The sequence below is a fragment of the Elephantulus edwardii genome, unplaced genomic scaffold (assembly GCF_000299155.1).
Source record: "Elephantulus edwardii isolate Elephantulus edwardi_28Jun2011 unplaced genomic scaffold, EleEdw1.0 scaffold00234, whole genome shotgun sequence".
NCBI classification, from domain to species: Eukaryota; Metazoa; Chordata; class Mammalia; order Macroscelidea; family Macroscelididae; genus Elephantulus; species Elephantulus edwardii.
This window is the reverse complement of record NW_006399984.1, coordinates 2,121,366-2,145,826: the sequence shown is the minus strand read 5'-3', so window position 1 is coordinate 2,145,826 and position 24,461 is coordinate 2,121,366. Positions and strand designations below refer to the sequence as shown.

The 24,461-nt window shown below is 38.5% G+C and overlaps 1 protein-coding gene across 1 annotated transcript in view; it reads left to right on the top strand.

The window, feature by feature from the left end:
- HERC2 (HECT and RLD domain containing E3 ubiquitin protein ligase 2) overlaps nt 1-24,461 on the top strand; it is a 439,756-nt gene that overhangs the window by 361,908 nt on the left and 53,387 nt on the right. Inside the window, exons 70-78 of the mRNA XM_006898588.1 lie at nt 4,414-4,521; nt 6,169-6,300; nt 6,721-6,879; nt 6,963-7,081; nt 8,144-8,269; nt 8,706-8,861; nt 9,267-9,382; nt 9,479-9,677; nt 17,817-18,031. Of these exons, the coding sequence (XP_006898650.1) occupies nt 4,414-4,521; nt 6,169-6,300; nt 6,721-6,879; nt 6,963-7,081; nt 8,144-8,269; nt 8,706-8,861; nt 9,267-9,382; nt 9,479-9,677; nt 17,817-18,031 (1,330 nt within the window). The remainder of the gene's footprint in view (nt 1-4,413; nt 4,522-6,168; nt 6,301-6,720; nt 6,880-6,962; nt 7,082-8,143; nt 8,270-8,705; nt 8,862-9,266; nt 9,383-9,478; nt 9,678-17,816; nt 18,032-24,461) is intronic.

Below are 24,461 nucleotides of genomic sequence, written 5' to 3'. Positions count from 1 at the left end.
CTTTTATCTGTGTTTCATTGACTACGCAAAGGCATTTGATTCTGTATATCTCATCAAATTGAGACTGACTCTGAGAATAGGAATCCTAGAGCATTTGATTGTGCTTATCTGAAACCTATACTTGGACCAGGAGGCAGTCGTCAGAACAGAGCAAGGAAACACTGCATGATTCAAAATTGGGAAGGGTTTGCGCCATGGATGTGTCCTATCTTCATATCTTTTTAGTCTAAATGTGGAACAGATTATCTGAGAAGGTGGGCTCTTTGAGGAGAAATGTCATACCAAGATTGGAGGTAGACTCATCAAACAATCTGCATTATGTGGATGACACAACACTGCTGAAACTGAGGTGGACCTGAAACACTTGCTGCAGAACATCAAGGACTGCAGCTTTCAATATGGATAGAAGCTCAACATCAAGAAAACAAAGATTCTCACCACCGATTGGCAGTATTATGATGGATAATGAAGAGATTGAGATTGTTAACAGTTTTAGTTTGCTTGGTCTACAATCAACATTTTTGTTACCAGCATTCAGGGAATTAAAAGACAAATTGCAATGGGAAATTCTGCTATCAGAGACCTCTCCGAAGTACTGAAGAGCAGTGATGTCAGTCTGGTGATAAAGGTGCACCTGATAGAAGCCATGGTCTGCAGTTACTTGCTATGCATCGGAAAGCTAGACAATGAGTAAGGATGATAAAAGAATTGATGCCTTTGAGCTGTGGTGCTAGAGAAGAGAGTATTAAATGGACTGCTACGAGAACAAGCAAGTTCATCCTGGAGAGGGTGAAATCAAGACTGCTCCTTGGAGGCAAGGATTCTGAGGCTTTTTCTGACATACTTTCTTTGGACGTGTTGCAAGGAGGGGTCAGTCCTTGGAGAGTGATGTCATGCTTGGGAGGGTGGAGGGATAGTGCAAGGGAGGAAGACCCTCAATGAGATGGATTGATTCAGTGACTGCGGTAATGCGGGTAGGTGTGTCGGAGACAATAAATAAGATTGGCACAGAATAGAGTAGGTTTTAGGGCTCTTTGTACATAGGGTCACTATGAGTCACAAGCAACTCGATGGCACAGAACAAGAATATAATTATTTGCTATTTATGTCTTTTATCATCCTGTCTTTCAAGTTCGCATTGAATCTTTCCTATTTTCCTTCACCACACCGTGGCCCACTCACATCTGCTATGCTAGTAATTTCCCCCTTTTTCTGTTTCTCTTCTCTTCCTCTGTTGAACATTCATACAAATTTTGTTCAGTTATCCTCCTATCTTCACATTAGTGTTCTTATGTAGTATTTTTCCTTGTGTGACTGAGTAATTTCGCTCAGCATAATGCTCTCTAGATTTTCCTATGGTTATGTAGCATTTTACAAAATTGCTGTTCTTAGTCTTGCATAATATTCCATCTGTGAATATACCACATGGGAACAAAAAGACCCTTTAAGCATTTGCACCAGGGGTTTGAACATATTGAACCAGCTCAATGAAGTGTAACTGGAACAGACTTGATTTAAAATTTGGAGATTTAGAACCCTAACTGGAATTGGAAAAATTATAGTACAAAGCCCTACTGGGAAATAGCATAGCCACTATGGAAGACATTTTGCATTTCCTCAAAAATCTGAACATAGAAATCCCATATGACCCATCTCTTCCTCTTCTAGGACTATCCCAAGGAAATTAGAACTGAGACATGAATGGAGACATGTACACTTATGTTGCTAGTAGCATTACTCACAATAGCAAGAAAGTAGAAACAGCCCAAATGCCCAACAACAAACAGATGGATTGAAAGTTCTTGTTTCTTTCTTTTTTAAAAAAATTTTCTACTAGTTTATTTGCAAAATTCGAATACACTGTTTTCAAGAACAAATTTTTCCACTTCCTTCACCCCTCGCCATCAGTTTGTACCGCAAATTGATTAACTTCATGATTAATCCCCACCCCCTGCACATCCTCATCCTTCTGCTTCCACTCTCTCTCACCCCTCTTGGATCCTTATGCTCATTCCACAATAATGGTTTTATACAATATTTATCATTGTGGGACTGAGTTCACTCAGCATAATGCTCTCCAGTCCCTCCCAAGTTGGGTAATTACCTAAGTTCTTGTTTCTTGAAGATTGTGGGCCCTTCCTTCTTCGTTGAAAATCTCCGTATGTCTTGGCCTTCCTTGGGGTCAAGTTGCTTCCCAAGGACTTGAGTACAAAAGTATGCACTCTTCATTTGATGATGAAGGGTCAGCGTTCTGACTGGTGGTACTAAATTTATTTCCCCCGTATCTTCCCACCCCCATTCTTGGAAAACTTTCCTCAATTCTTTTCTCTCATGAGATAAAATTGGAGGAAATGTGAGACTAACCAACACCAAGCAAGTCAGGTATCACAGAGCAGTTTACATTAGCTCTTAGTTCTTGAAAACAATCCTCTGTTCTCTGAGACCATCTGGGAAGTAGCTGTGCTCTTCCAGCTATGGATTTTTACTGTGTTCTCTGTGCTCAGCTGGGGAGCTTCTTGGTGTTGGCCTTCAGTGCCATCTTCCAAGCTCGCTGAGAGACCATCCCTCTTCCTCCAGTTTTGAATAGCCCCATTCTACTTGTCCTACTGACAGGTGATTCCACCTTATTGGTTCCAGCAGGCTGCAGTCTTTTACTCTATCTTAATAGCCCTACACTCTAGAACAGAGTTGACAGTCATCCAGTATATGTGTTTGAAACCTATGAATCTATAACCCAGAAGCCATTCCATACTTGAGACCCCATAAAGTGTGGGCTCCACTTCCCAAACTTCTTGGCTTTGAAGAGGCTAACCCTGCCTCTTTCTTGCTCTAGCAGATGCCATGTGCTCTTGCAGTCTATGAATAAATACTCAGAGTTACTTCACTCAGACTAGTAAGCTAGTAAGCCTTGACTTATAAAGGCATGCAGCTTTCTAGCTCCATTGGCTGTCAAGTCTCGCTCCATCAAGTGCTGAAATGTACTCCACTCTCCAGTAAGCCTCCTGCCTGAAGATCCTTAGTTCTCTTGCTCTGTGGATTGGACTCTGTGCTGTCTTGTGCTAGTCTCCATCTCAATGCCAATCTCTGTGGTTCTGCTGCTGCTTTTTCTCTACCACTGCTTTTCATCATCTGTGCTTTCTCTGGTGTTCAGTTTTTTTCCTTCTGAACCTTCACCTGAATTGTCTTTGATACCTATAATTCCATGACAGTCTCTTCAAGGAAATCTCATCTTTTAGGGGATTTAAAATTCTTCTCTCTTCTACACATTATGCCATTTCAAAACCACTTCCATGCTTTAAGTATCAGGAGCATCCTGTTCGGTCAGTATCATTCTTATTTGTAGATGTTGTATTTCATGCCAGTTATCCTAAGGGGTAATTGTAAAATGTGAGATATTTTTATTTATGAAAGTGGTTCTTATCTTTCTGTAAAGTTTCCTTCAATTAAAAGTTGGACTTTGTTCTTTACCTCTGCTTTAGTATTTTTTTTATTCAGAGTAACTTGATAGTAACCCTGCTATACTTTTATAATTTATAATATAAATTCATTATTGATCATTTCCTTTGTGAAGTATTTTTCTATTTTTGTTAAGATTATAGACAAAACACACAAAGTCAACATTTGTGTACATTTCTTCATGTACAATTCAGTGAGAGTGATTACGTATTTCCAGTTGTATGACCATTCTCTCTTTGTCTGAGTTTTTCTTACTGTATTAAAATAAGAGAAGCCTACAAAAGGAACATTTATCCAGAAGTGAGAGTACGAAGCAAATTGCACAAATTATACAAAGCCTTGCACTTAGCAGGAGTAACCCTGTCTGTATTGTAGGGAGCTCTGGCTGCATAGTGCAAAAGCTGCACTGACAACCCAAAGGTGTGCAACTTGAATCCAGCAGCTGCTTTTGGGGAAAAAAGATAGGTAGTATCACCCATGCAATTAACTCCCTCTGAAAACCCACTGGAAAGTCAGCTTGGGTTGGTTCTGACACAGTGGTACACAATAACATATAAAGAGATCATACTTGGAAAAGTAGAGGGTCAGATAAAGTGAAGAAGACCCTCAATAAGATAGATTAACATAGTGACTACTACAGTGGACTTCTGAGCATGGTGGACATTGTGAGGATGGTACAAGATAGAGCAGGCTTCCAATCTGTTGTTCATAGGACTGCTGTGAGTTATAGCCAGCTTGATAGCACCTAACAATAGCAGTGTATGACAGGTTTAGAGCAGGAGGTAAACTAAGGTCTTGCTATTTTTGTCTTATTCCTTTCTACCTGCATTTTATTAGCTACAAACATAGTCTTAAGGTCATTTTTGCAGCTTGGTGAAATGCAGTCTTTAAGAATCTCTGATGGTGTTGGTAGAGACTTAGTCTAGTCACCACCTTGTGTGCTTGTTTGTTCTCCAGGTGCAGAAGGACTCAGGGTAGAGTTTGACCGACAGTGTTCCACAGAACGGCGCCATGACCCACTCACTGTGATGGATGGTGTCAACAGGATTGTCTCAGTGCGATCAGGTGATACAGTAGAAGGACAAACTGTGCTTGGTGTCTTTGCCCTCAGACACTAGTGAGATAATATTCGACTTTAATTTTTTTAGCCTTAAGGACGGTATGGTCAGATGCTTAGCTCTCAAGTACAGTATATTATATTGATCACTTACCTGTACACTTTAAAAATAAAAAAGATCATTATCCCAGTGCTGTCAGCACCATACCCCAACTGAGTGTCCCTGAGTGTTCTCTTTTTTTCAATTGAGATTTTAGTGAAAGTTTATGGAGAGCATGGATTTCCATTCATTCATTGTTGCACATTTTCCTCCCTGCCCACCTCTCCCCTCCTAGTACCCTTTTCTCTTTGAAAAAAAAAATTCTCACTGTTCTACAGTTCCCCACCATCCCCACCCCCCCAGTCCACTTTACTATGCAGCTCTTATTCTGGACTGTTGTTCAAAGAACACCTAATCATATATTCTGTTTAAGCAGTTCTCTTCCCTCATCTCTTTCAGTGCTACATTATTTATCCCCTCTTTTCTTAGTGCCCCCCCCAACATCAATGTCAGTCCTGTTTTGTAACGGTGTCATTATGCAATATTTGTCCTTTTGTGACTGAGATATTTGGCAGCTGGTCATTTTGGGAGCAGAACATCCCACAAGGACCAGCCTCCACCAAACAGTTCTGGAGAATACTGCCAGATCGTGTGGGGACACCAGAGCTTGTCCGCTCTTAAGACTGACATACAGTACTTTTTAAGTGGTTTTGCTGGGGGTTGGGTTCCACATGGAACAATTATTCTGTGTTTATGGTTAATAGAGCATTGGCATAGCCAGTAGAAATAATTTTTTGCTGATCCTTGTCACAAACTGGCTTCAGCAAATTTCTTTTGTAAAGGGCCAGATGATCAGTATTTTAGACTTACTGGGTTGTATAATAAAATCTCTGTCAGTGTAACATGAAATCTTTACTAGACCTTAGAAATGACTGTATATCAATAACTTTTATAAAACATTATTTATCTAAACCCTTGGTGTAAACCTTTGGATAAAATTACTGTGGTCCTGAAGGAGCACTGTTTTCCTGGTAGGATGGTCATAGTCAGTGTGTCATTCAGTGTCGTTTTTGTGCTTCTAACAGGAAGCCCCTCCATCCCACTTCTCCCTCTGAAGCTGGGTGGTTCTCTAGGATGGACTGTTTCTAGCTATGCTTCATGCTGCATAGGTCCTTGGACTCTATTTGTGAGGAGTACTTGGAAGGAGTCTTGTTGCCTGGATAATTCCTAGATCAGACATTGTCCCTATAACTATTCTTGCAGCTCCTAACCTGAATGTTACTGGCTCTCCTTTGGGCTTGAACACAACGTGATGGCTGCAGTGCTCACTTCTGTGAGTGATGACTGCTTTCTGCACATCCCTAGTGCTTACACCAAGCTGGGTTGTAGAGGGTGGTTGTGGAAGGAATGAGATATGCTAGAATTTGATTGACTAAGAGTGGGTGTCATGGTAAACTCAGACATAGGAGTCCTTGGACCAGAGGAACTTCTCTTTTAGACCTGAAGAGAGCTATTTTACTTTGTATCTGTGAGTGGATGTGTATGTGGGAGAGAGAGAGAGGAAAAAGAATGTGTTCTGTGTCGATCTAATCCAGAGCATGTCTCTCTGAACCAGGCCGTGAATGGTCTGACTGGTCCAGTGAGCTGCGGATCCCAGGGGATGAGTTGAAGTGGAAGTTCATCAGTGATGGGTCTGTGAATGGATGGGGCTGGCGCTTCACTGTCTATCCTATCATGCCTGCTGCAGGTAAAGAAATGTGAGCTTTAGTTTAAACCATTACCCCACCAGTGTGGCAGGACAGAGGTTTTTCATTTAGTACTCTGTTGTCCATGTTCTCTTGTTGCCATGAGAATAAACTCTACCAAAGGACTTGCTAAGGAAAGGTGAAAATCATAATTACAGCATTGCTTCTGTTGTATGGCTGTTAGAATAGCAGTCCAGCTTCATTATGTGGAAAGGGTTAGTTGCAATTCTGTAGCCATTTGTTTTAAAGTTAAAATGTGAGTTTAAAGTGGATTGTAAATGTGACTTAGAAATGACAGTGCTATAGAGGCATTCTAAATGAATGAAGGAACCACTATTAATTAGGAGGATTTTTAACTCTGCATTAAGCTTGTCATCCTCACTTTGTCATTCATGGAGAAATTTATATGGATTTATTCAAAGGTCCAAAAGACCTTCTTTCTGATCGCTGCATCCTCTCCTGTCCATCCATGGACCTGGTAACCTGTCTACTTGACTTCCGACTGAACCTTGCCTCGCACAGGAGCATTGTCCCTCGCCTGGCAGCCTCCCTCGCTGCATGTGCACAACTGAGTGCCTTAGGTAAATGGCACTTTATCTTATATATGCCCTACTAGTTGAGAAGGTGTTTAAACTTTCAATAATTTTCTGTCTGCTCATCTCAGCTGCCGGTCATAGAATGTGGGCCCTTCAAAGATTGAGGAAGCTGCTCACCACTGAATTTGGACAGTCCATTAACATAAGCAGGCTACTTGGTGATAATGATGGAGAAGCAAGAGCTTTGGTATGGACCTTTTCTTTAACCTTCTAGTATTTTGCCTTTTTGAGAATGAGTTGTTGCTTTAATAGTTGATACTTCTGAGTCACTAAAAAGAACTGGGAGGTTTCCTTTATACATAAGGAAGCATTTGTGTTTCTATATATACTGAATTCAACTTTGTGCTGACATATTTTTAATTTTGTTCTTTTCTGTTTTGTGTTGAAAACTGTTTTTATGCTGGGTTTTGCTTTCAAAAAAATTACTGTGTTGGTCGTTGTGAACATAGGATGTGTTTATTATTCCTTTACAGTTTGTCTAACTTCTCACATCACTTTTCTTTTGCTGAGTAAGCTATTTAATAAAAGACTACAGGATTTCAACCATAGGCACCAGATCAGGAGGCAGAGGCAGGTGAGAAAGAGAGTTTGAATGGTTACCAAGGAATGGATATCAAAACCAAGCATAATGTAAATGAATTTTCACACTCCCCTTATTCCCGATCATCCTATCTTTTTTAGATTTTATTTTATTTATTTATTTATTTATTTTTTTGCCTATTTTAGGATATTGGTGAATACTTAAAGGAGGGAGGATATTGCCCATATTTCTCTGCCGAGTAGCTAGTGGATTCGAACTACCAGAGAGATGTGTCCTTTCAGCTAATACCATAGCTATATATTCTCCCAGAGCTCCCTGTAAGAGAATGAATATATGTGTATATAGAATGTAATACATAATAAACAACTGACTCAGAGAGACAACAAACTCATATACATTTGGATCATTGTAGAAACCCACTTGCTGTGCATTTGAATTCCTTTAACAGAAATTTATTTTTCATTATGATTTGAGTGAAATTTTACAAAAGTAAATTGGTTTGCATTCAGCCATTCATACCATTTAATTTGATAACGTTATTTACAACACTCATAGTATAATTGTACTTTCCCATTTCTTCCCTGTAATTCCCATTTTTATGAATCCTTTTATCTTTTCTTATCTTTTACCCTTTTCTTCCTTCAAGGCTTTATCTCATGGCTCACCTTTAAGCATTTGCCCAGGGAAACAGTCTTGTTGTTTTCTTAGAGTTTTACAGGCAGTGCTCTGGCTGCTTTGGTGAAAGGCCTTCCAGAAGCTTTACAGAGGCAGTTTGAATATGAGGATCCTATTGTGAGAGGTGGAAAACAGCTACTTCATAGCCCGTTCTTTAAGGTAACACTTGAATTTTGTTTGAAGTGATAAAGAGCCAGCTGTCAGAGAGTCAATCCATAGGAAGGCTAGCCCTTAGATCTCACTGATGGCAGACATAAAGGTACTGCTGGTGTCAAATATACAAATGTCAAGAAATATTGTGTATTTTGTGATGCACAGATCATCTTGTTAGTTGGCTTTGGCAGTAAGTATTATAGCCATCTTCAGATCTGAAGTCCTGTGTATTAAGTATCTCACTAGACCTGGCTTCTATAGGACAATTCTTATCACTCATGGAGGCACATGACTCAGTACAGAACCAGGACTCTTGGATGAGGAACCCACAGAGCCCTGTGGTCGCTCCAGTGATGATAATTTGTCTTGCATGCTGTGTGGGTCAAGTGGCATGGTGGCTGTATTTTAAATGTTCCTGTGTTTTAATTTTGGGTGACTGTAGGTACTGGTAGCTCTTGCTTGTGACTTGGAACTAGACACTCTTCCTTGCTGTGCTGAGACGCACAAATGGGCTTGGTTCAGAAGGTACTGCATGGCTTCCCGAGTTGCCGTCGCCCTGGATAAAAGGATGTCATTGCCTCGCCTATTTCTGGAGGAGGTAGAGCACCTTACTTTGGAATCCTTTCTAGTATGCAAAATATGTTTTCTTTATTATGATAAAATGAAAAATGAAAGGGCTAATATTATGAAACAGACATTTGTCTTGCTAGGGAATGATATAAAAAATAAACATGGTTGAAAATGGGTAAAATAATACTAAAGACTAAAGCTTATTTTTAATAATGTAAAGCAACAGAATCAGTACCATCTGGACAATTTTTAGTATTTTAGACTTAATATGAGCTCATTGTTTTTCTTTCCTAACCATGAAATCATAGTGTTAAAGGCGTATTTCCTTCATATTTTCATCCAGGCAGGGATTTTTTTTTGTATTAATATTATGTATGTATTATTCTTGGGGAGATGAGTAAGTGATTTATAACCTCACAATTTTGTTATCTAGGTGGCTAAGAAAATTCGTGAGTTAATGGCAGACAGTGAAAACCTCGATATTCTCCATGAAAGTCATGATATTTTTAAGAGAGAGCAAGATGAACAGCTGGTGCAGTGGATGAACAGGTAGTTAGGAAAGAAACAAGAAATGATGGTATGTATGAGACAAGTGTTTTACACATTTCCTTCTCATATCCCATGTTTTCCTGATGCTTGTTGTAGGCGACCAGATGACTGGACACTCTCTGCTGGGGGCAGTGGCACCATTTATGGATGGGGCCATAACCATAGGGGGCAGCTTGGAGGCATTGAAGGTGCCAAAGTTAAAGTCCCTACTCCATGTGAAGCCCTTGCAACTCTCAGACCAGTGCAGCTAATTGGAGGAGAACAGACTCTTTTTGCTGTGACAGCTGATGGAAAGGTGAGGGTATATTTTTTTTTGTTTGTCACATTGCTATTACAATTGAGAGGCTGATATTATCATATAAATTATCATATAAATATAATTATCATATAAATAAGGACTTTTTATCAGAATAAGAGTAATAGTGCTTGTGATATGCTTGAATCAGTTAAATTTGTAAATTTTGTATGTGTGTGATCTTTAGATATATTTTGTAACTTTAAAGTACAACATACATACAAAGACATAATTTTTATTTGCATATTATTTATTACATGTATTCCTTTTGGTTTGCTGTTAATAATGGTGGTGGTTGTTAGGTGCCATCGAGTTGCCTGCTGCTCATAGCGACCCTTTGTACAGCAGCTCTGAAGCCTGTCCTGTCCTGAGCCACTCTCACTGACTCTGACACACCTACCCCCATTGCTCTAGTATGTACAATTAATAATGGCATCTTTTATTAAAAAATGCATTACTGTTGGTGTACATAAATTGATGTTTGTATATTGACTTATGTTCAGTAACCTTAATTATTCTTCTTTTTCTAACATGATCTCAGTAAATATTCAGTGACCTTATGTTACGTTTTTCACTATAACATTTCCTGGGTAAATTCATTTTCTTCATTCCTTCTTAGTCCTCCTGTCTTCTGTCTCTTTCACTTCTTTGGAAGCAGAAGAGAGCTTTCAATGCTGAGTAAGACTGTGGAGTAGAACATGGCATGTTCTTTGTCTTGATTTAGATGGTGAAGAACACACTGAATATTTTTACAACTTTTGCCATGGAGTGTTGGTACATGATTTTTATCACATTAGGGAATTTCTCTTCCTTTTCTTTTCATGAATGGATGTTGACTTATGTCACTCTTTAGTTCTTGAAATATTTTTTGTTAATGGTTTCATATTAAACAACCTTTATTTTTAGGATAAACCTAGCCTGGTTAAAATGAGTTTTAGGTATTTTCAGTCGGTTACTTGGTAAAAGTTTAGTTCGAATTTTGGGGAAATTGTTTCACAAAATGAAGAGAGCTCTGATGGCCTGGTCTGTAGAGAGTTGTACTGCTAAATCAAAGACCATGTCTCCCTGACAGTTCCAATTCACCAGCAACTCCAAGGGAGAAAATTGGGCCTCCCCTCCTCATGCAGTTTTTTTTTTTAATTTTTTTTTTTATTTATTTTTTTTTTTTTTTGTGTGCGTGTACCGTTAAATCAGATCTGACTGGTACAGGAGGATATTGCGCCTCCTTCTCCGGCAGAGCATCTAGTGGATTCGAACCGTGTTCCTCTGGGATTGCAGTGCAGCTTCTTGCCACTAGGCCACCAGAGCTCCCCCCTCTCATGCAGTTTTTTAACTCAACATGTCCAGTGGAGGCAACAGTCAGTAAGAGACAGAGAATCATGAATACTCCTTTTGTCTGACACGTTCTTTTTCTGAGTTGGTACTGTGTAACTTACCTATTTAATGATTTAAAACTTAATTTAAAGCAGCCCGCATTACACACAGTCTCTCTTGATCAAGACTTTGGGTGCAGTTAGCTGGGCTCTTCAGCACAAACTTTTCATAAAGCTACTGTCATCTCAGGGCTATATTGGCAAAGATACACATCCTGTCTTGCTCCTATGGTAATATGACTGTTGAACTGAGGCCTCAGTTCTTCATGAAATATTTATTTTGAAGACTGTTTTCAGGTCTTTCCAGGTATCTCCAGAAGATGTATTTCATTTCTTATTCTTATTCTTGGTGTTAATGAGATAGCCCCCTTCTGTTTTGGGTGGCTTGTTTTTAGCCCAGTAGGATAGGTAATAGGAAATCTTTTGGATTCTGGGTCCTTGTGCTGGGACCTCATTGACCCAGGCGTCAGAAAGCATTAATACTACATATCATGGGGGACAGCTTGAAGTAGCAGCAGAAAAGCAATGGCAGAAAATTGGCAAGACACTGGTAGGAGATGGTACAGTGGATTTCCTAGTTCACATAGCATAAAAAGCTGAGAACGTTCATGCAGGTGGCTTGCTGGTAGAATAGGGCGTTTCCAGCACTTGATGAAGTGAGGTTTGACATCTCATGAAAACTGAACTGAGCACCAGCTCTGGATACTTATTGTCAAAAAATGACAGTTTTTCTGATAGTCGGATAATCTGGTAGCCTAGTGAATAAGGAGTTATGCTGCCAACTCAAAGGCACATGCTTTGAATCTACTCTAGGGAAAAAGGATAGACATTCTACTCTTGTGAAATTTACTGCCTCTGAAAAACCCATTGGAGGTTCAGCTGTGAGTCAGTTCTGACTCAACAGCACACAACTGCAGTTAGATAGAAGTCACTGCACCTCAGGGACATTGACAATTGCATGCTTGAAATTTTGCAACCGACCATTCTCACTAATTTTTTCTTAATTTTCCTCCCCACTTACCTGAATTTGCTGCCTGCTGAGTTACCAGTCTCTTATTTCAAATTGCTGTATGATCCTATACAAATAGTTCTTAAAAGAGCATCGTGCTCAAGCCAGTCATTCTTTACTAAGTAGGCCAAATAGTTGTTAGGCTTTTAGACAACTTTAGGGAACATTTGTTTTTTGTTGTTTTTGTTTAATTAGTTCTGGCAATCTCCTTTACTCTGAAACACCTGGTGTTTTCACAGTTATTTTCACAAAGGAGTGGCATAATATAGAGACTGTTATGCATATTGATATTTTCACTCAAATAAATGGCTAAGTTATGTGTAGGAGTCCTGTTAGCTCAGTGGCTAAATGCTGGGTGGCTGAGCAAAAGGTCAGCTGTTTGAATCCCCAGGCTGCTCACTGGAGTATGATGTGGGGTCCACTTCTGTATGGATTACACCCACCAAACCTACTGGCTTTGAGGAGCGATAATCACAGTTCCAAAAGAGCTCCTTCTAGACTTTGGATGATAATGTTGTTGTTGTTGTTATGTGCCGTCGAGTCGCTTGCGACTCATAGCGACACTATGCACAACAGCCCTAAACTCCGCTCTGTCCTGTGCCAATCGCACCGTCTCTGACACTCCCATCCCAATTATCCCAGTCACTGAATCAATCCACCTCATAGAGGGCCTTCCTCTCCTGCGCTGTCCCTCCACCCTCCCAAGCATGATGTCCCTCTCCAAGGACTGGTCTCTCCTCACAACATGTCCAAAGTATGTTAGACGGAGCCTCAGAATCCTTGCCTCCAAGGAGCCACCCGGTTTAACCCTTTCCAGGACAAATCTGTTTGTTTTCCTAGCAGTCCATGGTATTCTCAATACTCTTCTCCAGCACCACAGCTCAAAGGCATCAATTCTCCTTGGTCATTGTCCAACTCTCTGATGCATAACAAGTGATTGCGAAGACTATAGCCTGTATCAGACGCACCTTAGTCTCCAGAGAGACAGCATTGCTCTTCAGTACTTTGGAGAGGTCCCTAACAGCAGACTTTCCCATGGCAGTGCGCCTTTTAATTTCCTGGCTGCTGGTGCCAAGACTGTTGACTACAGAGCCAAGCAAACTAAAGCTGTGTACAATCTCAATCTCTTCACCATCCATCCTGATGCTGCCAATTGTTCCAGTAGTGAGAATCCTTGTCTTCTTGACATTGAGCCTCAATCCATATTGTAGGCCGCAGTCCTTGACACTCTGCAGCAGGCGCTTCAGGTCCTCTTCAGTTTCAGCAAGCAGGGTTGTGTCAACCGCGTAACGCAGGTTGTTGATAAATCGTTCACCAATCTTGACCCCACATTTCTCCTCATAGAGCCCAGCCTCCCGGATAATCTGTTCTGCATATAGGTTGAAAAGGTATGGACATAGGATGCATCCCTGGCGTACGCCCTTCCCAATTTTGAACCATGCAGTGTTTCCTTGCTCTGTTCTGACGACTACCCCCTGGTCCAAGTTTAAGTTTCACATTAGAATGATCAAGTGTTCTGGGATTCCCATTCTTCTCAGCGTCAGCCATAGTTTGTTATGATCTACACAGTCAAATGCCTTTGCATAGTCAATGAAACACAGATAGACATTCCTCTGGTATTCCCTGCTTTCAGCCAAGATCCATCTAACATCAGCTACAATATCTCTAGTACCACGACCCCTTCTAAACCCAGCCTGGACTTCTGGTAGTTCTCTGTTGATGTGCTGTTCCGGTCGTTTTTGGATAATCTTCAGTAACATCTTGCTTGCATGTGAAATCAGTGAGATTGTTCTATAGTTTTCACATTCTGTTGGGTCACCTTTCTTTGGGATAGGAACAAATATCGATCTCTTCCAGTCAGTTGGCCAAGTGGTCGTTCTCCAGATTTCTTGGCACAACTTGGTGAGCACATCCAGGGCAGCATCTGTTAACTGAAATATGTCAATTGGTATATCATCTATTCCTGGAGCCTTATTTTTTGCCATTTCCTTCAAAGCAGTCTGAACTTCTTCTTTCATCACCATAGGCTCTTGCTCATATGTTGTTTCATGAAATTCTTCTGTGTCTTCCAATTCCTTTCGATACAGTGACTCAGTATATTCTTTCCATCTTCTTTTAATACTTCCTGGATCATTTAATATTCTGCCGAAAGCATCCTTGATTATAGCAACTCGAGGTTTGAATTTGTTCTTCAATTCCTTGAGCTTAAGATATGCTGAGCGAGTTCGGCCCTTTTGGTTTTCTGACTCCAACTCCTTGCACATTTCATTGCAATATTTTGCTTTGTCATCCCGTGCTGCCTTTTGAAATCTTCTATTCAACTCTTTAGTATTTTGAATTCTTCCCCGTGCTTTGGCTATAGTATTTTAAAAGTTCCCTTTCTGGTTAGAAAAAAATTTTTTACTTAGGTTGATGTGTTTTCATGAGTTCATAGCCATTTCAGTCTTTTCTGTGAATTGCTTGATCTTTGCCAGTGTTCCAATGGTCTTTTAGAACTGATTTGTAAGAGGCCTTTGTATATTAAGGAAATGAGATCATTGTCCTATGTGTTGACATATTTTTTCCAGTTTATCATTTGTTTTTGATTGTGGAAGATTTTGGGCTTTTTGGTGTATGTAGGAACATCTTTTATTTAAGGATTAGCTCACCTATAGTTTTGAGAGTTCATCTAGCTTCCATGACTATAAAAGTTTTTGTTTTATACCAAGATGAAATTCTGTTCTCTTTTGATTAAGATTCTTCATAGACTTTTTAATCAGCATATTCAGTAATCGTAACTGAACACTGTTCATTTTTCTGGGCTCATGGCAAATGAAGCTATGAAATAAATCAATTATAAAAAAGACAGATATGATCTCACATATGTAAAATGTTCAGAACAGGCAAATGCATAGAGAGATCAGAGTTACCAGGAGTGGGAAGGAGCAGTAGAATAGGAGCTAGCTGTTGGTTATAGAACACTGGGTTTTAGTTTATAGTGCTGGGAAAGTCATATTGATGAAGAGTTGGATGGCATAGCTGTGTAAGTTGTGTACCTGTTATAAGTTGAATTATCAAAAGTTCTGGGATAGGTAAGTTTTCGACAGCAACAAAGTAAAAGTTAACTGCTGAGGCTCTTTATATATAACCAGACATCTTATGAAATTTGAGTTTTTTATTTACAAGTTTAGTGCTGTGGTTTCATAGGATATCCCAGCTAACAGCTGGTTTTGCACAAAACAAGAAGTGAGAATATCTAAGAATATATGTGACTCTGTTCAAATAAGAATTTGTTTACAAAAGTAGTTTATTGAAATGATTTTTTCCACCACATTCCTTACATTGATGAGTTTTGTATTCAATAGGAGAGCTGAATTGATATTTAGATGTTAAGATCCTTGAAAGATTTTCCATGCTTAGTATACAAGGATTTATTCCAGTAGATTTTTCATATTGACTGTCTTCTTCACATTTCTTTTGTTTATTCTTTTTGTGTACATTGAGGCTCTTTTTCATGCACTTGTTCTGAGTCCTGTGCTCATGCTCTATGACACTGAATTCAGATCCTAGCAGGAAGGGACTAAGAGACAATGGAAAGCTTCAGTCCATCATTATCCTGTTGAACAAATGAGCATAGATCCTTGAATAGTTCTATGATCATATCTTTGTCCAGTTTCCTCTGAGAAAAGTTCACTCTTCCAGTCACATCCTCAACAACCGCCGAGTCTCCATTCACTCTCCATTCACTCTGGACTGTGCTCATCAGGCTCAGGGTTGTTCCCTCCATCTGTTTCCACACTGCTGTACAGGCCCCACATGCACCTTGTTATTTTTCTTTGCTGTATTTCGGATACTTCTTTCAGGTTGATAATCCAGTCATTAATTTTTCTTTAGGTTTGTATCATGCTCTGTTATGCAAATTTTTTTTTTTGTTATACAAATTTTTAACTTAAATTGTTAATCCATCTGATTTTATAATCTTTTATTATTTGGGCATATTTTCAGTCATTCTTCTTTCAACAAAACGGTCGAACATTTCTTCTTGTTTTCATTTAAAGTGCTGCCTTTTTTTGTGTTATTTTTACAAACAATGAGCTGATTATTTAACTTAGAAAATTATTTTTAGGAATCCTTTGAAGGTAGTTTGAAATTACTCTCCAAAGAGAATTTATGTACTGCTGCTACCAACCTGTCACATTGTAAATCAAGTCCTCTGCTGGAGAATTTTAGACCCCTGTCAACAGTTCAAACAGAAAATCAATAGGAAGATGGCTTCAGAATCAGGACTGTTTCCCTCTCCTTGCTTTTAATGTTAAGAGTGAGGAAGACAATTTTCTCTATTGGGTTATTCTCATTTTTTATTTATGGTTACACTTGGAAGCTTTACCTTCATATGAAGAGTCTGTTTACGTTTGACCATTCACCTGCCACACCCTGTGGAGCCATTCTAGTGCTTCCTTAGCATCTTACAGTGTTTGCTAGTGGAAGCTAGCATTTCAGGTTTATTTATCTATCTGAAGAGGTTTTGTTTTGTTTTTGAGACATAGAGATATTATCCAGAAAATTTTGGATGTCCTTATTTTTAACTGTTGTAGCTTGCTGGTTGAATCAGAGGAGCTGAATTTGATACAAGCTCAATGTCATTTCCTTCAAGAATTATCTTTCTGGGCTGTGATAATGAACCAGTAACACTGGGTCTTAAGCAAAGCCTCCAAATGTAATTTTCACCTGAGAAGTTTTGCATTTGAACCAGAGACCCTCTCTATTGAATTATAAGGTTGATGAGGAAATGAGTACAGGGACCTCATCTTGTAAGGAAAGCCTAGTGTAAAACCTGTAATCATGTTCTGTACTTAGCTGCAAACCATAGCAAATTCCTTTCTGTTCCCCTACCATATATCAATGTGAAGCCTTTTCCCTTTCTGAGGAGACTAAGCCCTAAGATGATGTGATTGAGGTCCCTCCACAAGATTTCTTTTGGACCTTTCACAGTGATGGTGCAGCCCTTCAGAGGGATGTCGACAGTCTGGTTCTGAGAGGGTCTTCATTCTCACAGTAAATGTGGCTTAGAGCTGCCCGAGTATTTCATCTCTGTTTCTTTTTTTTTTTCCTTTGTTTTTTAAAATTTTAATTTAGTTTGTTTATTTTTCATTTCATCATCTCTGTTTCTTCACAAACATTTGTTTCTTACCACTGTGCTAGTGTTAAAAAATTTTTTTGAAAATGTTAACAAAATTACACTTTACTGATTTATAGTTTGCCCAGGTATTTGAAAAACCCTCTGATCCGCTTTTTAATTTTTTTTTTAAAAAATAAAGATGTTTTATGGTCCAAAGTAACTACTCATCTCAAGTAAAAAGAAATTAGTGTGTTTAACAACTGAATGTTTAATCATGTGATTTATGTGTTAGCTTGCTGAAATATTAAATATATCTGTAATTTTTATATACATGGATGGTTCTGTGTTTATTAATTGCCAAGGATTTTTTAAAAAATAGCATTTTGTATTATAAGTGGTCTTCTAAAAACACTAATTCTTTTTGTGGAGAAAAGATCTTACTTTCAAAATACCTTTCATAAATTTGAGATTTCTAGTATGTTTCTTTCCTCTTCATAGCTTTGATAAACACATTTATAGGCTTAATCATTCCCATAGTTTTTCATTTAAGTTTTATTTTCCTGTGATTAAAAATGTCTAAACCACTCATTAACTTTATAAATTACTTAGCATAGAGGTATGTAGGTAATCTGATGTTTATATTCTTTCTCTTCTTTTAGCTGTATGCCACTGGATACGGTGCAGGGGGCAGACTAGGAATTGGAGGGACGGAGTCTGTATCTACCCCAACATTGCTTGAATCCATTCAGCATGTGTTTATTAAGAAAGTAGCAGTGAACTCAGGAGGAAAACATTGTCTTGCCCTTTCTTCAGAAGGAGAAGTTTACTCTTGGGGTGAGGCAGAAGATGGGAAGTTGGGGCATGGCAACAGAAGGTATTATAAGTAAACATCATTTTAAATTTTTTTTTTAAAATAATGTTGGTGTATTATGTAATAGCACTTAGGGTTCTTTTTTTAAGAGAATCATAATTTTTTACTTAAATTAAGGACTCCTTATATAGAAATAAGTTCAAATAGGCTTACCTGTTTGACTTCTCTGATGTCTTAGACAGTAGAAATTTGCATTTCTAATCCAAAGGCCAAAATTCTCTACCAGTTTGAATCCACTCGTTGGGCAGTCTCCTCTCATGTGATTTACAGCCTCGGAACTGGAACTGACTCAGTTATGGTGCAAGAGACAGTGTTTAAAAATATATATCAATTCCTTTTTTTTTTAAAGATAAAGTGGTAAAGATAGATTTATTAGAAAGTTTCGTCCCCAAAGGGACAGACCTTCTTTCTTGAAATATGGAGGAAAGAGGCAGCCTAAAAATACATATCAAATCTTAATACTTGATTCACAAATATTAGATACAGCCAACTTCTCTGTCTTTTCACCTGAAGTTCTCGTTGTGTAAGACTCACTATGTCACATTTGGCATTTAGTGTAACATGTACTCTATATACAGAAATTACAGTAGCAAGGAAAAAGAGATGCTTTTTTGTTGTTTTATTTGTTTGTTTCTTTTAATAAAATAATTCAAATTGCTAGTTTTAAAAATTAAAATATAATGGCAACCACCAGTTAAATTGAATTCTCCCAGCTCTGGGAGCCTAGTGGTAAGGAGTTAAAGTGCTACCCCGAATGTATGCAGTTCAGATCTTCAAGTTGTTCTGTAGGGGAAAGATGGGCAGTTTCCTCCCATGCAATTTATAGTCTCTGAAAAACTGATGGAGGATCATCTATGAGTTGATTCTGACTGATCAGCACACAACTAAAGCAGCAGTGTCTGAAATACTAATAATAATGATAATAAAAACCCTTAAAAATATATGGGAATAAGGGTCCTACAGACATTAACTGATAGCAAAACACAGTTGTCCTTGACAAATGGAAAATACTTGGGTCAAAAAATTCACCCCAGTGTACTCCTGTTAGATTTTAGGCTGCAGATGCAATACATATCTTGTCAAATTTTCTTAGTAAAAGAAACAGAACTCAGAGTCTGAGTTGGCTAACAAGTGGAGGATACACCAAGTAGAATACCAGTGAAGAGAAAATTGCACACGCTATTACATATGTTTGTGGAGATACCTGAGCCAAGGAACAAACCACTCAATAGTATTAGATGGGACTTTATCCATTGTTCACACAAGGCAGGAGGATAGAGCCTGCTCCCAAAAGCTACAACAGAAAACTTAGTAATTGTCAAGCATTGATTAAAAGGCTTAATGATTTCTCCAGCAATGGAGAAAAACTCTTGATTCCACAAATAATGATTATATTAAAAAGATGAATAACAAATTAAAAAAGAGTACCTATATGGGCATATGTTATATATTTTTAATGTTTTTAAGATCTTTAAAGGGTAATTAATTATTATTGCAATGACAAAATAAATTGAGACGTGAAATAGAAGTGAAATGTTGCACAAAGGCTCAGAAGCAGGGGGAAAATGGAAATATACCTTTGTGAAATTATTTCACAAGGTGTAGTCTACATCTTAGCAAACTTCTTGACAAACTGCTAAATTAAAGATTTTTAAAAAAAACAACACAAAAACAACTCTTAAGGCAGTCTAGTGGCTTAGTGGTAAGAAATTGCACTGCAGTCTAGAAGGCATACAGTTTGAATCCACCAGCTGCTTTGTGGGAGAAGGATGGGTATTCTCCTCCTGTGCAATTAACTGCCTCAGCTATAAGTTGTTTCTGACTTGATAACAAACAACAACATACTGAAGTTGTTAGTGATTTTATTCTTCTTGAATCAGCAGTCAACATTTATGCAAACAGCAGTCAAGATATAAACATAACAGTTGTGAATATATATGAACTTTGTATGTAAACTAGTATAAAATAAAATTTAAAGAAAATTGTGTTGGGAAAATAAGTTATAAAATAGTTGTTTAAAGTTTTTAAAAGCTTGAATTTATTTTGATGGTTAAGATGTGTCTGATCCAAGCACTGGTCTTTTTAGTTACTTTGTATGCATATGAAGTTAGATAATATAAGAGGCTAGTAATGAATAGAAAAATTGATCTTCTGATGAAGAATAGTGAATGTAATCTGAACTGTCAAAAGACAAAGCAAATCAGTTTGAAGAAAAACACAACCAGAATGTTCTTAGAAGTTAGATGAAGAGACTTCAGATCACTGGCTCTGAACACTAGAAAGCAACATTGTGATTGGTAACAAAATGACACAATAACTGCCTGCTTCTTGTTGTTGTGTGCCATTAAATCGACTGCAACTCATAGAACAGCCTATGAACAACAGATTTGAGCCTCACCCCATTCTTTTCTGTCTCCACTATACTTGAGTCCATTGTTGGAGGCACTATATAAATCCATCTTCTTAAGGGTCTTTCTCTGTTAATGCTGACATTTTCAAGCATGATATCTTTCTCCAAGGACTGGCCACTCCTAACAGTATGCCCAAAGAATGTGAGCTAACATTTCACCATCCTGGCCCCCAAGGAACACCTTGATTACACTCTCTCCAAGACAGGTTCATTCTTTTAAGTAGGCCATGGGGTATTCAGTGCTCTTCTCCAAAACCAGAGGTCAAAGGCATCAGTTTTTCTTTCTTCTCTTCTATCTTCCTTAGTCATGATTCAATTTTGCATACTAAAAAACCCCATGGTTTAGATACAATGTCTTTAAACGGACATCATTGCTCTTTAGCACTTTGGAGAGGTCTCTGACAGCAGATTTTACTGATGTGAGGCATCTTATGATTCCTAGTCCCAAGAGGCTAAGGAAATTGTAGATACAAGTAAATTAAATCATTGATAACTTCAGTCTTTTCTCTGTCTATCATGATGCTGCCTGTTGGCCTCTTGGTGAGGATTTTTGATTCCTTGATATGTTACCCATATTTGGTTTTTGAATTGTCTTTGAGCTTCTCCAGCAAGTACTCTAAGCCTTCACTTTTAGCCAGTAGGGTTGTTTCATCTGCATATAACACAGGCTATTGATGAGTCTTCCTCCAATCTTGATCTATTCTTCATAAAGTCCAACTTCTCCAATAATCAAAAAGACCATTTTAGGATCCATCCTGAAGTACAGTAGAGCAATAGAATACTCTCCATGCACCAGCAATTCTGCTAATGGGAATATACCCTAAAGAGACCATAACCGACATCCAACCAGATATATACACATCCATGTTTATCACAGCTTTGTTCACAATGGCAAGGAGTTGGAAACAACGTAAGTGCCCATCAACGAATGGATAGAGAAGCTCTGATATAGTCACACAATGGAATACTACACTACATTGAAAAACAAGGAACTCATGCAATATTATGCAAAATGGGTGACCCTGTAGGACATTATGCTGAGTGAAATATCTCCGTCACAAAAGGACAAATACTGCCTGGTGCCACTGTTGTAGAATGAGGCTGACCTCAGGGTGCAGGTAAGACTGAGAATAACTGGATAAATTATGTTTACTGCATTGAAGCCGATGAGGGAAAGAATAGTTTAAAAGTAACAAATGTATTTTAGGTCATTATGATTATCATAAGAGTCTGGAATGAGGGTTGCAGAGTGGAGTATACTCGGGGTGGGGCTGTGGGGGTGTGCGAGGGGATTGTATACCAATGAAGGAGGTTTTTCTTTTGCTTTTCAAGGAGAAGAGCGAACTGGGGGGTAAGGGTAGGGTGGGTGGGGAGAAAAGTGCAACAATAAATGAATGGAAATCCAAAATCTCTGTAGATGTTCATTGAAATTAATAAAGAAAAAGAGATTACTCTCTATGCACGTACGAGGAAAGCCTGTTAATACAACTGTTATTCATTTTATATATATACCTTTAATTGAAGTTAAAAATGAAAAATTTTTGGATGGCCTAGTGGCAAGAAGCTCTGCTGAAATCCCAGAGGCACGCAATTTGAATCCAACAGCTTCTTTGTAGAAGGAGAACAGGCAATTCCTGTGCAGTTAACTGCTTCTGAAAACCCACTTGGAGGGTCAACTATGGGTCAGTTCCGACTCAAGTACCCAATGACAACCAACTTTTATAGTCAGAAATTGATCAAACGTGCAATGCTGATTCATTAATAGTTAATGACTGAAACACAAAAGTTGAGAATAAAGAAAGGACTGGAAGTCGGAAGTTATGAACTTGGTGACAGAATTGAGGCTGGAGACCGAATACTTGACTTTTGTACAATCAGTGATTTATTCATTGCAAATACCTTTTTTTAAAAAAAATACAAATGGCAGCTATACACGTGGATCTCACCTGGTAGACTACACAGGAATCAGATTGATTACATCTGTGAAAAGACTTGTTGGAGGATCTCCATATCACCAGTCGGAAGCAGGCCAGGTGCTCACTGTGAAACAGACCGGTAGATAGTTGTGTGCGAGTTCGAACTGAAGCTGAAGAAAAAGCCACAAAACCCAAAACATGTCCTTGAGTCTCTCCCACCCGAACGTGAAAATCATCTCAAGAATAGATCTGGACCTTTGAACACTAATGATCGAACACAAGGTGAGCTATGGGATGACATTGAGTATATCATGCAGGAAGAAAGCAAAACGTCATTACAAAAACAGGGGAGAAAGAAAACAAAATGAATGTCAGAAGAAATTTTGAAAATTACTCTAGAACATTGAGAAACCAAAACGAAGAGAAGAAATGGTGAAGTAACTAAATTCTATGAAAATACACACACACACACACACACACACACACACACATATATATAATTACATATTTTTTCTCTCTGAATGTGACTTAAATCATAATTTATAAACAGATGGTTTTAGCTTTGATGATGTCTTACTTGTCATTTTCTATTTTACAATATGTACATTGTGTTAAGTAATTTTTATGTAGTCCAAGATATAATGTTAAGTAGTAGTGACGTCTCTAAAGTACTGAAGAGCAGTGGTGTCTCTCTGGAGACTAAGGTGCATCTGATACAGGCCATGATCTTTGCAGTCACTTGTTATGCGTCAGAGAGTTGGACAATGACTAGGAAGGATTGAAGGAGAATTGATGCCTTTGAGCTGTGGTGCTGGAGGAGAGTATTGAATGTACCATGGACTGCTAAGAAAACAGATTGATCCTGGATAGGGATAAACCGGGCTGCTCCTTGGAGGCAAGGATTCTGAGGCTTTGTCTGACATACTTTGGTCATTTTGTAAGGAGAGACCAGTCCTTGGAGAAGGACATGATGCTTGGGAGGGTGCGGGGCAGGTGCAGGAGGGGAAGGCCCCTAGGAGGTGGATTGATTCAGATACTGGGGTAATTGATATGGGTGTGTCGGAGACAGTGAGATTGGCACAGGACAGAGCAGAGGTTAGGGCTGTTGTACATAGGGTCACTGTGAGTTGCAGGCGACTCGACGGCACATAACAACAACAACAGGGAGAATTGAATGATAAGTAAGAAGGCAGTATTCCCGAGTATGTAATTTGGAAGATTTACTCTTCTACATGTCTGGCAGAATCAGCATTCAGTTTGCATTAAACAGTTCTTCCCCATTTAATTTTATTATAAGGAGATGCTATGATATACCTGTTAAATTTGTTATTATTGACCATCATTGTAGAATAGTTAAAATTTGTATATTTGAATGTCTTAAATGGAATGATAATACCATATCAGAGTAACCATGAATGTAGGAAATTTGGACATTGCTAAGAAAGAAATGGAACACATAAATATTGACATACTAGGCATTGATGCGATGAGATGGACCAGCATGGGGCATTTTGAGTCAGATCATCATATGATATCTTACTCTGGAGATGAAAAGGTGAGAAAAAATGGAATTGATTTCATAGTTAAAAAAAGTCATTTCTAGATCCATCTTGAAGTACAATATTGTGAGTGACAGGATAATATTCATACACATACAAGGAAGTCCAGTGAATACCATATCATTCAGATATATGCACCAACAACCAGAGCCAAAGAAGAGGAAATAGGTGATTTCTACATCTTTTACAGTCGGAGATCAATCAAACATACAATAAAGACACATTGATAATAATCGGTGACTGGAAGGCAACATGGACTCGGTGACAGAAATGAAGCTGGAGATAGAATTATTGAATTTTGCAAATAAATTTTATAAGAAACATAAATGCAGGTTATACACATGGATTTCACCTGGTGGTATGCATAGGAATCAGATCGATTACAACTGCGGAAAAAACCGCTGGAGAAGCTCCATATCAGCTGTGAAAACTAGGCCAGGTGCTGATTGTGCAATAGACCACCAACTACTCATATGCAAGTTCAAGCTGAAGCTGAGGAAAATGAAACCAAATCCACGGGAACCAAAATATGACTTTGAGTCTATCCC